Source organism: Polyodon spathula, chromosome 5 (assembly GCF_017654505.1).
Source record: "Polyodon spathula isolate WHYD16114869_AA chromosome 5, ASM1765450v1, whole genome shotgun sequence".
Taxonomy (NCBI): Eukaryota; Metazoa; Chordata; class Actinopteri; order Acipenseriformes; family Polyodontidae; genus Polyodon; species Polyodon spathula.
Window position 1 is genome coordinate 44,976,695 of NC_054538.1, and position 17,896 is coordinate 44,994,590.

Here is a 17,896-nt window from a genome sequence, read left to right on the forward strand (position 1 = left end):
TAAGTTAACATGATTTTCAAATAATTATGGAATTCAAAATCATTGGACCTGAATGAAAGAAAACATTCTTTGCAGCTAAATTTAAATAAAATAATTGCAGTGTCCCACAAGTAACTGATTTAATAAGAGCATACAGCTTGCATTCAAAAATACCATGCATGAAACACATAATTTGAAGTGACATTTAAGGCAGAACCTGGTTTATTTGCGACATCTTTATTGAAAAAAAAAACAAAAAACAAAGAAACCTCTTAATTGCTGGGGTTGAGTTTAAATGATGCTAACAGTGATGCAGGAACATAATGCACACCCAAAGATCACAAGATGCTCTTTTCTGTGTCCGTTGAGTTTCACGGATTCCAAAGCTTACCTATAGACTTCTCCCCCTCATCCCTGCTGAAAGGAGAGCCCAAATCAAGCACATTTATTTGTGTTGTGTTGCAAGTATGTAATTGCATTTGGCTACAAATATGATCTAACTGATGAATGCAAGTCTAAACATTCTTATAAGAAATGTATGGACAAAAGTCGGTTGAGTTATGAGAAGGAGCACCCAAATTTCAGTGGCCTTCAAGCTTTTTTTTTTTCTCTGAAAAATGAATATTGGAGTTCATTGGGTTTTAACCCCATCTATTCCCAGCTCTTCTACTACAATATCTGCACTTTTATGACTACTGTATTGCCCCACAGGTCATGCTTAAGGTAAATCATTTAAATAACACATTCTCTTCCCCCACAATGGTTACAGTATAGACTCTATATGTCAACCCCCTGTATCAAGTACTAAACAAAACAAAGTCTACCAGCTGGAACCGTGACGTCTGATACAAAGTACCACCCAGTGATTCTACAAGTCGCAACAGAAAATGAATTTTCTTTAGTAAAATAGCTCTTGGGGACTTGGTCTTCTAAACCACACATTCAACTTATGTACAAAAATGACAATGCGGCACTGAAAACAGAAGGTTGCTGGAAAATGGGTTCATGGCTTTGGGGTTATGTGGAGTGTTATTGCTGCAGCTACGCAAACCTGAACCAAAAACAGGGAAATAAAGGACAAACCCTACAGGTACGATGAGCTGTGAGTGATGTGGGATATGAGACCATCTGTGCAATTGGTGAAGTTACATAGCATAGCAGTAGTGGAAAATGGCACACAGTGCCATGTGGACTTCTATAACAGCTCCACCTATGGCTGTAGAGTAGAAATGCAATTAATAAAATACTGTTCCATCTTAGAGCCATAATACTTGATAAAATAATTTTTCCTATTGGCCATTACTTTTACAATGGGTTACAGTCTCCTGAATCTCCCAAAATGGAAGCTCTGTTTTCAACTGCAATGTCCAGCAATCTTAATTTAACAGCAGAAGATAAAGTTGGTACCTAATCACAGAAATCAAATACCATTGAATGCAACAACATAGTATAGGATTATCTCACTCACTTGAAACATCCCACAGAACGAACAGGAACAAATATACAAGCAGTCTTTTTTTATGCTCAATATACTCTACAGCAGGAGTGTCCAAAGTTGGTCCTTCCACTCCTGGTCTTTGTTCCAACCCTGTTCTATATAAATGGTTTAATTCAGTGGTTTTCAACCCTGGTCCTCGGGGACCCGTGTCTTCTGGATTTCATTCTAGCTGAGCTCTCAGTTACTTAACAAGACCCTTAATTGAACTAATAATTAGCTTTAGACCTTTTTAATTGTTCTCAGCTCCTACAAAGTTGCAGAATTCAAGTTATTTACAAACATTTTAGAGTTAAATTGAAATCTCAAACTGTTTAAGAGCTGAAAACAAGTAAAAAGGCCTAAATAAGCTAATTATTAGTTCAATTAAGGGCTTCGTTAAGTAACTGAGAGCTCAGTTGGAATGAAAACCAGATGACACAGAGGTACCCGAGGATTGGAGTTGAAAACCACTGGTTTAATTGAACCGATTAAACCTCCACCCAGACCACTGGTGCACAATTCAGGTTCTGGAGAGCCGGTGTCCCTCCTGGTTTTTGTTCTAACTATATCATAAATTGGTTAAGTGGACCAATTCAGCTTCTAATAAGGTCCAATAAAGTACTTTAGGATGCAGTTGGAATAAAAACCTTCGGGGACACTGAGTTGTGCACCACTGATCCAGACCCTGGAGGTAGGTCATTGCATCATTTTACCTGTTAAACCTGGCGTGGAATGTCCCTCCAGGACCGTGATTGGACACTCCTGCTCTACAGCAAACTGGCAATGTTTAGATACATTATTCTCTACGTGTATTTACAATATTAAAACAAAAACCTGTGATTGCTTATTGTGTTCAAGAGAACTTTAAACTGTTTCTATTTCAAACTGCTTTGATGGCTGTGGGCTACTGGAGTGTAGAGGTGTGCTACAAAATGGACAGCTGGTAAAGAACTTCCTTTACATTAACTATTTTACTAAATACATTATTTTCTGAATGAAGCTGCTAACCATTCATACCTTGAAGCACTGCTTGGTTTTTAACAAACATGTCAACACTTAACAGCAACCAAAACACTGAGAATGCCTTTGCCCCTGTGGCACGTTTACCTTATAGACACTGTGCCTCCTACCACCAATGTTAGTGTACACGATATAAAACCAAATCCACAAGACCATAAAGAGCAGCAAAAAAATAATAATAATCATCATCACCTCACCATAAACCACCAGCACAGCTAGCCCTCCATAAAGACTGCAGAGGTTTAGAGATTCCAGGACACTCCTCTTTTTTTTTTTTTTTTTTTTGAAGCTAAACATATTATACTATAAATATCAGAAGTTCTAGCTATAAACTTAATACACATGTTTATATACATTTGCAAATCACTCATGTTTCTTGTTTGTTTTTACACACACAAAATCCTGTCCAAATCTGGGACTGTGATAAATGGGAGTTGTTTGCAACAAATACATCCGCTCCAGTTCAGTAGTCTTTGCGTTTGCTCCCCACCCCCACCCCCATTAGAAACTTTGCATCAGCTGATTGACATCTTCAATCTTCAATGATGAAGTCTTGGTGATTTCAATTTTGCATCTCTTATGGCCAATGAGGTGAAAGGTGTGCCGCAGATGGGGGTTCCCAAGGAGTATGATTAGAATGAATGAGGTCTGAGGGACTGGAGAATGAGGGTGAGGAGAAACTTGATTGGATGTCAAGTTTAGACGACTTGTGAAGCTCATGTTTCCCACCCAACGTGGTCTGTGCTCCCTAAGGAGAGGCTCTTGGTTTTGTGAGGGGAAGCTGGGCTGGGCGGGCTGCTCAGGTTGGAGCTGTTGGAAGCTGTGGAGTGTCGAGGGGAATCGGAATCCTGTAACACACAAAACAAAAAAACAGATGGTTTAGACTACAAACATTAAGGGATCTATTTCAAACCAAGTACAAAGGCAAACTCCATGAGTAGAATCAGATAGTTCAAATGGTATAAATCTAAGAAACAAACTTACCCTAGGATTACATTTAAAATTGCACCGCACTCCTAGCAGCAACTTTTTTAAAGTAGCAGGTAAAAAAAAATGAAATGCTAACACTACACTAAATGTAAAAAAAAAAATTGTTGCTTTTTAAAAGCTGCTATAAGGATAGTGGCATCAAAATAAAACAAGTAAACCTAGGGTTAATTGTTGGAATAGTTTTTTGCTATAACGTACATTATTTCGTTCTCCTCTGTAAATTTGCTTTTTGCTTTGTACCTGGTTCAAAATAGAGCTCCTAAACGGGAAACTGCAAACATTTTCTTTCCGGCTCACATGCAAAGCATAATGCGAGCCTATGCTATTAATTATGCATGTCCTTTTGACTCTCCACTCATCTGTAAATCATTAATTAAATACAGGTATTTTGGGGTTAAGCTTGAACTTTATGGATACAGAGCATGCGGATGCTAGCTTGCCATTCCTTTTTCCTTATTTTTTTTTTTTAAATTGTGCCAGGGAAACAGGAATGCATCATTGCTGTGGACTTCAGAACTGATCATAACATTGCCTCCGTTTTGGGGGAGGGGGTTAACATTACCTTAACTTTACTAAGCAGGGTCCTTAATGCCCTTTTCAAATCAGGAGTCTTCTCTGCTGGGGAGACTGCCTGCCACTGGAGAGGAAAATAACTGAGTTTACACTCAGCTCCCACTCCCATCAGCTCCCATCAACACCTGATCAAATTTGGATGGGCCGTTGGAATAAGAGACAGTGGTACCACTGCAGTTAGGTTACGGATTTGAATCTCGCATTAGGATAACGGTAAAATCCACAAACGGAAAACAAGAGATGTTCCCATAGTAATGTATTATGGCTAAGCTCCTGCACTAGAAAGGCACTAATGAGATTAGATGTTTAAGCAAGGGATAGAAAAGGGATTGTTTGGTAACTCTGCGTCAGCTTTGTAGAATCATCCATCATCTAAAAACAGCTACTACTTATTTAAAGTCAGTTTATTATTTAGTTTAAATTTAACACAAGGGATAATCAATTTTCACCCCAAGCAAGGCAAACAGAACCACAGGAGTGAGCAAACATGCTCGGAGAGATCTGGGGAATACATATTTATTCAAACAAATAGACATAAACATATAAATATTAACCCTTTATTGCATGTGAGGACAGGTATGTCACATACTGGAAAGTTGAAGTTGGAATATGGTCTTGATATAGACACAGTTTCCATGACATCTTTGTAATTCATGCAGTATAGGATTAACATGCAAAGCAATAGGTTATTCTATAAAATGTGTGAATTCTATAAACTGTAAATTTTGGGAAAATATATCCATTTAAAATTATTCCCAATTGTTCCTAGAGTACCTTACCTCTCTTTCAAACTGCGATATTGGTGCATCAGCTCCACCATCCATCCCCCCAGAGGACAAAGAGCCATCAGAAGGCGATGCAATTGGTTGTCTCTTGGCCCCGTAGCTTCCTCCCGAGCACTCCCTCCTGACAGCATTTCCATTCTGTGCCGTGGATCCTGCAGCAGAAGTATAGTCAGCTTTAACATGGATGAACAGGACAACAAATCCTTCTAGCCCCTCCGTAAATTAGCGATTCCACCGTCGACCGCAGAAACTACAGTTACAGTTGAGAGTACAAGTGAAACGCTTTCCAGACTCGCACAAAGATCGTGACTTTTTAAAATTTTTTATACAGTGTTCTTTTGGTGGATTGCAATATTACTTTATTTTCTATTACTCTGCATCTAGTTGAAGTTAACACGCACATCCAATAAATTACGTTAGATTCTAAATATTAAGTTGAACAAAAGCTTATGAAAATCATATTCACATCTGCTAGTTTTAAATACAGTGAAACACTGATACAACGTACTGCCTTGGGACCGTAAAAACAGTATGTTATAAGGAGGTATGTAATAACCAGATACATTCACATACCCGCCAAATCAGCACAAAAACCAAAACCTAGTACAGTACTAATTGATTTATGTACATATACAATGTATGCAGTATAAAGGTTTATTACAGAAGAAACAATATAAAACAGTAACATGTAACTAGTACTGTTCATTACTATACAGTATGTAACATTCTGTGTTTTAATTATTTAATACAGTAATGCTATGGTGCCTTGGATAAAGATGGTCAGCTAAATGAACTATAAAAAATAAAAAGGATGTAATTAATGTACTGAACAATACTGTACAATACTTTAGTAAAATAAACAAATAAAAAATACAGTACAGTAATAAATAATAATAATATACATGTCAATAAACATTACCATACAGACTGTCAGTTCAGGCACAGTACAGTAATCATTGCCTTTACGCTATTTTAAGAAGTCTTTTAAGCTCTGGCCACATTAGCATTTTAGAACGAGTTAGGGGGTCAAAACCCATTTAAAAGTGCTTAAATCGATTTGCATCCACGCTAAACATGGGCCATAACTGAGTTCAGCAACCGAGTTTGAAACCTACTCGGGAGGTAGTCTCGAACTCGGTTGTCAGCATAACTAGGATAGATAAACTAGTTTAACTGTAATCTGGAAGTAAACCGTGTTCGAGTGTGGTTACACAGTATCCTCTGATATCCTCTAGTGCTTTATGGTAGTACGTTGCCATAATCCCCCTGGTTACATGAGACGAGAATAAAGAAGACAAGCCCAAATTAAAATACAGGAGGATTTATTCTTGTCATATTCCATTAGCAGTCAGTAGCAGACAGTAGTACACAAAACTTAAAATGTGTTCAAAACACTTTTTAAATGATCTTAGATCACATCACATATTAGCAAGTTAAAAGGTCTTTATTTCAACTTTTAATTAAATTAAAGAACGTCTTATTCGCCCAAGGTTCTCCATTTGTGCAAATGCCCATCTAATTCATTTACTACGGCATGGGCATTCCACCCCCCACCTTACAAATTATTGCCCTTGATTACTTTCTTGGAGCTCCTCCATTCTGCTCCTTTGTTCAATGAAAATAAACAATAACATTTATGAGGGGGAAAAAAAAGAAAGAACGTGTATACATTAAGTGGTTTCTGGGATACAGTCATCCAGAAGTGTTTTTTTCAACAGCTGGTTTAAACACGCTCTAACACTGTTGGGCTAGGGTACAGGTAAATCGGTTTTGAACTCTGTTGTCTATTTTTTTGCTCTGATGTGGACAAGGCCTTAGATGATGCTTCAGCGACTGCTGCTTTTTAAACTTGAGCTCTTAGACAACATCATTCTGACTGCTTTCGTCCCTTTAATTTTTCTCCAATAATGTAGTTTGTCCTTAAGTGAAATTGATGATCGTTAGCGCTGACAATGATAATACTGCATAAATTACAAAGAGCAAGGTCAAGTGCAAACAGCAAGAAGTAGGCCTACGAGTACGCAATATGCGCAGCACAGACCACTGCGTAATAACAGGAAGTGTGCACTATCACAGTACGTACTAAAAGGAGAATTTAAACAGGATTTAATATGATTTTATTCGATTCCATGATACTGGTTCTTCATATCAGTGTGTACGTTATATCCCAGGTACATTGTAAATGAGTCTGACTATGTATTTTGTTTATGTATAGAAAACATCCTCATCTCATACAGAATAAAATTAATGTATGCTTGTTCCCCGTATACACTAAATTCCACATTAGTAAGTGACTAATATTAATATTATACTAATATTGGAAATATCTGTAACCTCTTTCAGAAGTGGGAATCTGTCAGTAATCTTATAAAGAAGTATTTGTTTTTCAATCTGATAATTGCACTTCAACCTCTAGATCGCTTTCATTACAATTACTTCCGCTTTAGCTCTACAGGTTGGTTCTGAACTGAAACCAAGTAAATGGAGAACAAACACCAAGTAAGCTGGTCCTCTATTGAAAGTGGGAAGCATGTTTCCCCAGTTTGAAAATGGGTTATCACAATCCCTAATTAGGAAACACTCACTTGATCCCAGTCCGCTGCTTGCACTCATGGAGCGGCCTGGCTCTGCGCGGGACTTGGTGATGGAGGGGATGCTTACAGACCCGCTGAACACAGTGCGGCTCTCCTGGGGACGGAGGTTCTAGTGGTTACAACAAACAAAAAAAGGGCAAAAGAACAACCAATGTGTTAATTGTAATTCTCATACCAGAGCTTTGAAAGAAGAACCTATGGGCAGTCACAAAACCATTTGCATCAAAATCAATTATACAAGCTTTACTGTGCAAGTTGTATTTTCTACCAAGTAAAACTTTTATTCTAAACAGATGCAAAGAAAAATATATAAATGTTAAACTTTTGCTTCAGTAGATATGTTTTACTATAGTGACTAACAATTTCCAGTTAAGAGGTACCATAAGGTTTTGGGAAACGAGAGCATAAATACAATGTGCTAACATTAAGTGGAAATAAATGCAGTATTACATCAAACACCAAATCGCATACAAGAAAAAAAAAGATCCCCACTTTATCTGTGAAGCTCTGACAGAAGTTATTTCTGCAATTTGTAATTTTACATAATACTGTAGCCACAGCAGGTTTTATCTTTGTCTTTTCCTTTTGTACAGCGCTAGAACCTTTTCTAACAGCTCTTGTTAAGCAAAAACTGCAGTAGCTTAGTTATGGCCTTTTTTTCACAAGTGATAATCCTTGCCCATTCTGGGGTACAATTTAATCATACTTGTAACACACAAGGTTGTTGTAAAATGGACTGGGTACAGGAAAAAAAATGTACCCGCTAATCAACGAAGATATCTGAAATATGTAAATAACATTATCAGACATGACAGAACTGCAAACCATGGTAAAGAAGACAAAGTACAAACATGGTGCAAGCGGTATTGTAAGTGCAGTACAGTGCATGCCAAGCATTTGGGTTTTAATGGAACATTCCCCCCATTTCATCTATCAATAAAGATGGTAGTGAACACAGTCTTACATGCAGTCATGCAGTGTTCACCATAGTACAAATACAATTTAAAGTTGCTTCTTATACCTCATTTCCATGGACAGCCAATTCGAGTGTGCTCGAATTCCCCTGAATTCTCCCAGAACTTGAGTAGGTGAAAAAGGCGATTACATGCTTTTTTGAGTAACTTGAGTTAACTCGAGTTGGGCAGGAAATACTACCGACTTAAAAAGAGAGAGAGAAAATGGCTCTCTCTAACCTTACCTGTTTTTGGTGTTCACAAACCCGTGTGTATAATTACTGTATAACAAAACATTTTGGTGGAAAATTGCTTTTGACTTTATTAGTGTTTTTGATTGGATCGGCGATAATACTTCCAACAATCAGACGGTTGCTTACAGTGCTTGTATCGATCCAGCCCTCTGAGCTGATTTTACCAATGCTTGCTAGTCTATTAAGTCTTTTTAAATTATTTCAAAGCAAATTCAAGCATTTAGTTTTGGCTTTATACTGTTAATTTTCACATGTGGCAATACAATTACATGATACTGTGACCATTCCACTGTGTTACGTTGTGAACCATAGCTAAGTTTTAAAACAGAAATAGCAAATGCATATCATAAAAGTTTACTGGTACCTTAAAATTAAGGGCTATATAAGAACGATAAATACTGTAACTGATTAATTAGAAGGCCGCCTTTGTTGTTCTCTATTGCTGCAGTGACACTGTAGATGCTATAATGAGTTTCTGTAAATTAGATAATGTTTTAGCAGACAGATTTCAATAAGTTAACATTTATTTGAATGTTTTTGGAATTTAACGTATAAATGCAAAACTACATTACAATTTTTTTGTGACCGTACAAGTGAAAAACGCTAATTCAAAAACTGTCAAAATCACCCAAGTTAGCAGATCTGCAGAGTTTAATACAAGCGAAAATGTCCCATTATACACTATGTTCCCAACCCCTACAACATCACTGATTGACATTTAGCGATGTCATTTCCTCCCAGCCCGAATTCAGAATTCAGGCCAGTCCGAGGAGTGAAATTGGTCCACAAAATTCAGGCTCCCAACTTGAGTAATTTAAAAACATGGTGGTTCATGGAAACGTGGTACTGGTCAAATGGGCAAACATTTAGGTTTTCTGCTTTTGTTGTACATTGCATTAACTAAATAAGGCAGAAAGCTGAAATGTGTCAACTAGGCAGATGATTTAAAATAGTGTGTGTGTGTTATCTACACACCATACTCCGCACTGTTAAGGGGAAAAAAGTTTTTATTGATTTATATATATATATATATATATATATATATATATATATATATATATATATATATATATATATATATATATATACACACACACATATATATATACACACACATATACACACACACACACACACACATATATATATATATATATATATATATATATATACACACACACACACACATACATACATATATACACACAGTGCCTTGCAAAAGTATTCAGACCCCTGACTAATTCTCTCATATTACTGAATTACAAATGGTACATTGAAATTTGGTTCTGTTCGATATTTTATTTTAAAACACTGAAACTCAGAATCAATTATTGTAAGGTGACATTGGTTTTATGTTGGGAAATATTTTTAAGAAAAATAAAAAACTGAAATATCTTGCTTGAATAAGTATTCAACCCCCACACATTAATATTTGGTAGAGCCACCTTTCGCTGCAATAACAGCTTTAAGTCTTTTGGGGTAAGTATGTACCAGCTTTGCACACAGTGTTGGAGTGATTTTGGCCCATTCTTCTTGGCAGATTTGCTCCAGGTTGTTCAGGTTGGTTGGACGACGCTTGTGGACCGCAATTTTCAAATAGTGCCACAGATTCAGGACTTTGACTGGGCCACTGTAGGACATTCACCTTTTTGTTCTTGAGCCACTCCAATGTTGCTTTGGCCTTGTGCTTTGGATCATTGTCCTGCTGAAAGGTGAATTTCCTCCCAAGCTTCAGTTTTTTAGCGGACTGAAGCAGATTCTCTTGCAGTATTTTCCTGTATTTTGCTCCATCCATTCTTCCTTCAATTGTAACGAGATGCCCAGTCCCTGCTGATGAGAAGCATCCCCACGGCATGATGCTGCCACCACCATACTTCACTGTAGGGATGGTGTGTCTTGAGTGTTAGGTTTGCGCCACACATAGCGCTTTGAGTTTTGGCCAAAAAGCCCTCTTGGTCTCACCTGACCACAAAACCTTTTCCCACATCGCAGCTGGGTCACTCATGCTTTCTGGCAAACTCCAGACGTGCTTTCAGATGGTACTTTATGAGTAACGTCTTCTTTCTTGTCACCCTCCCATACAGGCCAATGTTATGCAGAGCTCTTGATATGGTTGACTGGTGCACCATTACTCCACTCCCAGCCACTGAACTCTGTAGCTCCTTCAAAGTGATTGTTGGCCTCTCAGTGGCTTCTCTCACAATCTCCTTCTTGTTTGAGCGCTGAGATTTGAGGGACAGCCTTTTCTTGGCAGTGCCTGGGTGGTGTGATGCAGCTTCCACTTCCTGATTATTGATCCAACTGTGCTCACTGGGATATCCAAACACTTATATATTATTTTGTACCCTTTTCCTAATCCATGCATTTGTATTACTAAAAAATACATAAAGATAATATCCATAATTGGATAAGTCTCCATCCCCCTGAGTTAATACTTGGTTCAAGCACCTTTGGCAGCAATTACAGCTGTGAGTCTGATGGTCTTTACCAACTTTGCACACCTAGATTTGGCAATATTTGACCATTCTTCTTTACAACAATGTTCAAGCTCTGTCAAGTTCCTTGGGGAGCGTTGATGGACAGCAATCTTCAAGTCATGCCACAAATGTTCGACTGGATTTGGGTCGGGGCTCTGACTGGGCCACTCAAGGACATTTACCTTTTTGTTCCTTAACCACTCCAGTGTAGCTTTGGCTGTGTGCTTTGGGTCGTTGTCATGCTGAAAGGTGAACTTCCATCCCAGTTTCAGCTTTCTTGCGAGGGCAGCAGGTTTTCCTCAAGGACTTCTCTGTACTTTGCTCCATTCATTTGCCCTTCTATCCTGACAAGTGCCCCAGTCCCTGCCGACGAGAAACATCCCAATAACATGATGCTACCACCACCATGCTTCTCAGCTTCATGGCTACAGAATCTCCTGAGTTTTATGTTGCATACTTCAAAATGGGATTCAAGGTCGGCTTTCTTGAGTAATGGCTTCCTTCTTACCACCCTACCATACAGGCCAGATTTATGGAGTGCTTGGGATATTGTTGTAACATGCACACTTTAACCAGTCTTGGCCATGCCTGTAGCTCTTGCAAAGTTGTCATTGGCCTCTTGGTAGCCTCTCTGGTCAGTCTCCTTCTTGATCGGTCATCCAGTTTGGCGGGACGGTCTGATCTAGGCAGGGTCTTTGTGCTGCCATACTCCTTCCACTTCTTAATAATCGTCTTGACTGTGCTCCAAGGGATGCTCAAGGCCTTTGATATTTTTTATACCCATCCCGTGACCTGTGCCTTTCAACTAATTTGTCCCAGAGTTTTTTTGAAAGTGCCTTGGTGCTCATGGTTAAGTCTTTGCTTTGAAATGCACTGCCCAGCAGAGGGAACCTACAGGAACTGCTGAATTTATCCTGAAATCATTGAATCAGTACAATTTAACACAGGTGGCAGCCACTTATCTTGGTGTGTGATTTTGAAGGTGATTGGTTCTGAGCTAATTTAGGATTGCTATTACAAAGGAGGTGGACACTTATCCAACCAAGCAATTTCAGTTTTTATTTCTAATTAATTTTCTGCAAATTTCTACAATATTTTTTTTCACTTGGAAGTGGTGGGGCAGGATGTGTAGATAAATGAAAAAAAAAAATTGAAAGGGGGTGTAGACTTTCAATACTATAAGTAAGGTAGATTAAAAGGACTCAAGTCCATTGAACAGATTTCTTATTAGTTTTGTAACACTACAAGTGTTTTCCCATCACACAAAATTGTGCAAACTGCAGCTGGAGTAAACAGCTTTGATGCATAGGGTACAAGTCTCCAATACACACACAAAAACATCACACATGGAGTCCGAAGCAGCAGTACCAGCAGGTCGTACCATTGGAGACATGGAATATGGAGTTCCAGGGAGAGAGCTCAGTGGAGGGGAGTATGAAGGGTTTATGGAATCAAAATAGAGGACATTTTCAGCAGAACGGACAGTCATGTGATAGACGTGTTCAAAGTTGGTCGGTGTGGAGATCAAGCGCAAGTGATGATTAAGGGATGGGTGAGGGGAACCTGGCTACCAGAGGAACCAAGAGAGGAAAAGTCAGCATGAAAATGGAAAACAGTGAAAGAAAGCCCTGTGCTGGACAACACAAAATGGAACTACAAATATGAACTATATTTGTTTGAAAAAAGTACAGCAAGAGAGTCTTAGCACATAACCTTGGTAGAATGTATTTTTTACTACTTTAGACTTCATGAACATGTTGAAGCTCAAGTGTTTTCCCATTGCAAGTAAACTATCATGCTGTTTAGCAAGAGATAGAGTTCAGCTACAGTATTATCAATTCAAACTGTTACGACACCTATTGCATTACTTTCTGCAGTCTATGAAAGTATACACATTCTGATCTTAACAAAGTGTGCTCCTTTCATTAACATGTTCTAACAAAAGGTACATTTGTTGATATGTATAAATGTTATGCCCAATGGAAACTTGCAAAAACACAAATACTCAGTAACAATTTTAAACAGAAAGTGACAAACATAAATTGTGTGGATGATGACAGATGGCAAGAGTTTGCTTCATTCTTATAAATGAAACAAGGGTTTGACTGATTCAGACTACCTTACCATGGGCAGATCTTTCAGTATCTGGATACCATCTCCAGGACCCATGTGAACTATGTGATTAAAATTTGTGGGGTTGGAAATGAGTTTATTTCTCATCTCTGGGTCCCTCAGCATTTCCCTACATGAGAAGACAAACAAAAAAGGAATGTTTAAAATCATTATTATATTAAGCAGTAAAATAAATACAGAATTCAGATTATTAAATGCCATATGCAGATCATTTCATCTTCATCTGAATGCTACTCAAAGACGATTTTCTGTGCCACTATATTTTCCTGTGGAGTAGCTCCATGTAGCTTCTCCTCCAGATGTTCTTTGATTACTGAACTACAAGTATAAGAGAAGTTAAACTCATACCTCCTCTGCTGCATTCTCTCCTCCTCTGGCACCCTGAAGGAATACCGTCTCTTATTGTTAATGTTTCGCACCATCTGCTTCCTGCTGTCATCAGATGTTTCGGGAACCACCAGCTCATCTCCCTCTGTACAGACGAGAGGTTTTCCGAAAAGCACAATTAGAGAAGGCTCAAGAAGCACAACATAAGTAATCAACTATAACGCCTTGTACATGTGTTTGGTTGTCAACACTGCAAATTGCTTGTTGAACTTTGAATTGGGTACTTTGTCTCAATAGTGAGTATGTTGAAGAAGCAAGTGAACCTTACCTGCCATCTTGTTCTTGAAATAAATTAACCTAATAGTTTCCAGGCCTAGAAGATTTAAAGATCCATCTGTATTTAAAGGACGCACCTTAAAATAAAATAAAACACAAGTTTTGAAACTTTGCTATTTATTACAAAAGATGATGTTTTCTGTATCCATACCGTAAATCCCTCTTTGCATACCTTCTTCAATGGAACTGTTTGGATCCACTCCATTGTGTTGATGTCAAACACATCTACAGCATTTTCACTGTACACTGACAGGTATGGAGCATTATAACCTAAAGAACATCATACCAAAACAATTACACATTTGTATGCATACTTCTAGTAATTATAACTTAAAGTAAGGAAAAGGGGCAGAGGAGTGGAATAAATCAACTTACAACAGGAAATTGGAAGTGCGGGCCACATGAGCTCCTGCTGCCTTGACCTCCGACCCTGACAGTCCACATACACTCCTATGCTGCTGAAACATAGTAAATACTCCTTGTTAGAGATCTCTACTGCGCAGATGGCATCCATGCCCTGGTGCGTGATGAAGGAAAGCGTGTGGTCGTCGTGGTGGAGTAAGCTAATGGGGTTCCCTTCCCCATGGAGACTGTACTTCATAAAGCCGGACTGGTAGCCCACGCAGAGCCGCTCACTGTACATAGCCATCCACTGGACATTGCCCGGCACCTGGATTTCTTTGATCCTTTTGTGGCGTGACTTGCTCTGGTTCAGTTCATAGCATATCACCTGCCTCTTCATGGCTACACACAGGCACGTTAGCGCCCCGTGTCGGACCTGCCCTGACACGATTGTCTGGCAACCCTTTGTTTCCACCAGTTTGTAGAAGTCTGTCTCTCGGCCATCCAGGGCTGACATAGGAAACAAGCGGACGTGTCGGTTCCTCCCAGAAATCACTGCCATCAGCTGCTCGCTAGGGATGAGCTCTATCTGGTGAACTTTCTTGTTATCACCAACACGGATAATCTCTGCAACAGACAAGGAGCCACAGTTTTAGTTACAAGGGGTAAGTCAGCAGAGCAGATAAGACTTTGACAGGAGAGCTAATTGTGATTTGGCAGGTGCTTTTGTATCCAATACTAAACATATTAGTGATGTTTCATGATAAATAATCTCAAAATAAGGGCCATTCAGGAGAACAAACTTTGATGCATACTTGCTCCCGACTATGAAATTAGATGAGCTAATCCCTGAGGACTGGTACTGTAACACTCAAAAAAAGAAACCCTAAACAGACACGTTGTTGAATCAGTCCTGAACATGGTGGCCTAAACCCTCCTGACAGTGTTACACCAGGTCCAAACACAGGGTAATTAGAATTTTATACATATAATATGTACTAAATGAATACAACGCTAAGGATTATATACCATAAATTGGTTGGTGTAGTATGTAATGTATGCATTGTGACTTAAACACCTAGTCATTTGATTATCATTTGTGATGTCATCTTTGTGTACTTTGTTTGTCTAGCTAACATATAGACTCACTATTTTTACCACAAATATTTGCAATGAACCATTTTTTGTATGCCCTTATATTTAGTGTTTGTTAAATGGCATAGAAATCAATCTTAATTTGAACACCAGGGAAGCTTGAGCTGAAGATTCAGATATAAATATGACAGATCAAAAGTGGACTGGGTCCTGGGTGGACTATATTAACACAGACTCTAATCTCTAATTGATACATTATGAACTGCTAAATGGGGACAATTACACAACAAGCAAGCTCCACAGGATCCTACTTCGTGTTTCTCCCACATGTGAAAAATGCCACATAGACGAAGACACACTGGTACATGCCTTCTGGTCCTGCAGAAACATAAATAAAATCTTCTGTGATACTTTTGATTATATCACAGGTTGACAGTCTCGTTTAAGCTCCTTTTAGGGAAATACTTCGCACAATAAACCTGTGTGGCAGTACCATTGCTCTGCACAGTGGTAAATAAGTGTTGGTGTGATTTATATGTGGGAATGGGTTTATTTTGTGTCATTTTGGGGACTTGATTTGTTTGATTGAATTATTGTTTACAGACGGGCACTCGATTGAGACTTGCTGCCTGCTATGCTTGGTTGAGGAAAGGGCAGCAAGTGATTGGCTGTGCTGGTTCAATCAGCAGGTGGGCGGGTCTCGACCGAGTGTCCGTCAGTTTAAAAACATCCGCGGGAGATAGCTCGGGGCTGCTGCAAGGCCTGCCATTTTCACGGCACCTTTTGATTTATAGTTTGTGGTAGTGTGTTTTATTTTGCACTTTTTGTACAGTTTGCTATATTAGTCCTCTATGCGTCACCATCGCTGGTAATGTCATATGACCACCTTTATTTTACTTTCGTTTTCTGTTTGTGTGTGTGAATAAAACCTGCGCGCCTGTGCCGGCGTTTCAGCACCATGTCTGTCTCTCTGTATGCTTGAACAGCGGCTACCCACACGCGTGACATGAGCAAGACCCTGTCACAACCTATAATTAGGGTACTTCTCAAATTTACACAGAAGCCCACATCACAGTTTTCATTGGTCCCTTTTGTGTTATGCAGCTGTATACAGCACTCATATTAAAATGGCCAGTCTGAGCAGTGCTGCCAGATACATACACAATGATGAAGCAGGCTTCAGGCTCTGACTCATTTTTTTAAATGCTTTTACTTACCATCTTTGGTGACATGCACTACAAATAATCCCTCCTCATTGCCCAGAGCTATTCGTTCATGATCTGTGACAGAAAAAAAAAATGCACATAAAAAATAGCAAAGCAAACTGAAAACATGTAGGGGTGCAACCAAATAAACAAGTAATAAATGTATAACATGTCTAAGTGTGATTTACAGACAGAGTTACTGTACATACATATATTTAATACGAATGTATGAGCAACGATTCAGGGAGTTTAGTAAAATTAGACAAGGATTTGGATTAATTTTCATTGTCAAGGTCTTCATAGTTATAATTAAGGCTACATTTTTGACATAGTGATTTTCTGTACATTTCATGGGCTAGTTGCGGAAAAAAAACAAACAAGAATTCATTGGAAAGGTCACAGAAAGGTCACCAAGTAATGTAGCTTTAGCTACATCAACAGACACAAGAGCTTTTAAATACTACACCAAAACCAATAATATAAAGACCACTGCTTTTGACTGCTGACAAGTTTGAATGTTACTTTAGAGTACAAAACTTAGTTTAAAGGTTTTTTTCACACTAGCCACATACAGAAACATAAGGTGCCCGAAATAAACAGTGTAAACAGTGTTCATATTTCTCTGTGCACGTCCGGCATAAATGTAAATATATATATACAAAATCAGCATGTCAAATAATAGTTTTTAATACCATGTTCCAAATGAAACTGTATATATTGTTTCTTCAATAATAAGAACGAGACATTTAAATTGGTTGTTTGTGTAGCCTACAGAGCTGCCCCATTAAAAATAAAAACAGACAAAAAAGAGAAAAGTCAAATCACACAGGCAGGCACCGTGTACAAGAAACAGGGAATCACAAAGATCAGAAAAAAAGACCAGAAAACAAATACATTGTTTTATTTAGTTTGCAGAGAATAAAAAAAAAAGATGTTTAACGGCAGTCTGAAGTATTTTGTTTAGCAATGTTCAGTTTTAAAGAAAGTGTATTTATTTTCAACAGAATACTTGTGTACACTACACTGGATTACTTACATGCAAGCCCATTTTTTCGTTTAAAAAAAAAAATGAACAAGCACTATATGTATGTGAAAATCAGAATCAACAGTAACATACTATCCGTGTTCATTTACATGCTCGCTCAGCTACAAAATACCTTCATAGCTACACGTAAATGCTGCATGCATATACAACCAAACAATTCAGACACTCTGAGATTTGTATTTTCAGTGCATGACATACTGCATTTTTAAAGGAAGTGCTGAACCAAATGTGTTTTCCATCCATTTCAAGATTGCACTGACTTTTGTTCAAATTCACAATTTTCACGATTTCCGTCACCTTCATAACAAAAT

General features: G+C 38.4%; 1 protein-coding gene across 5 annotated transcripts in view; it reads right to left on the reverse strand.

Moving 5' to 3' along the window:
* Positions 1–1,836: 1,836 nt before the first annotated feature.
* LOC121315989 (serine/threonine-protein kinase MRCK alpha-like) overlaps positions 1,837–17,896 on the reverse strand; it is a 207,675-nt gene continuing 191,615 nt past the window's right edge. For 2 of the 5 annotated variants that reach the window (XM_041250646.1, XM_041250647.1), the window contains 11 exons: positions 16,553–16,615; positions 14,274–14,867; positions 14,071–14,168; positions 13,891–13,975; positions 13,584–13,707; positions 13,227–13,344; positions 12,484–12,669; positions 7,410–7,527; positions 4,819–4,976; positions 4,029–4,103; positions 1,837–3,324 (listed from right to left, as the gene is read on the reverse strand). In XM_041250646.1, coding sequence (XP_041106580.1) covers positions 3,193–3,324; positions 4,029–4,103; positions 4,819–4,976; positions 7,410–7,527; positions 12,484–12,669; positions 13,227–13,344; positions 13,584–13,707; positions 13,891–13,975; positions 14,071–14,168; positions 14,274–14,867; positions 16,553–16,615 — 1,751 coding nt within the window. In that variant the 3' untranslated portion in view covers positions 1,837–3,192. The remainder of the gene's footprint in view (positions 3,325–4,028; positions 4,104–4,818; positions 4,977–7,409; positions 7,528–12,483; positions 12,670–13,226; positions 13,345–13,583; positions 13,708–13,890; positions 13,976–14,070; positions 14,169–14,273; positions 14,868–16,552; positions 16,616–17,896) is intronic. The other 3 variants (XM_041250649.1, XM_041250648.1, XM_041250650.1) reach the window with 3 other exon arrangements.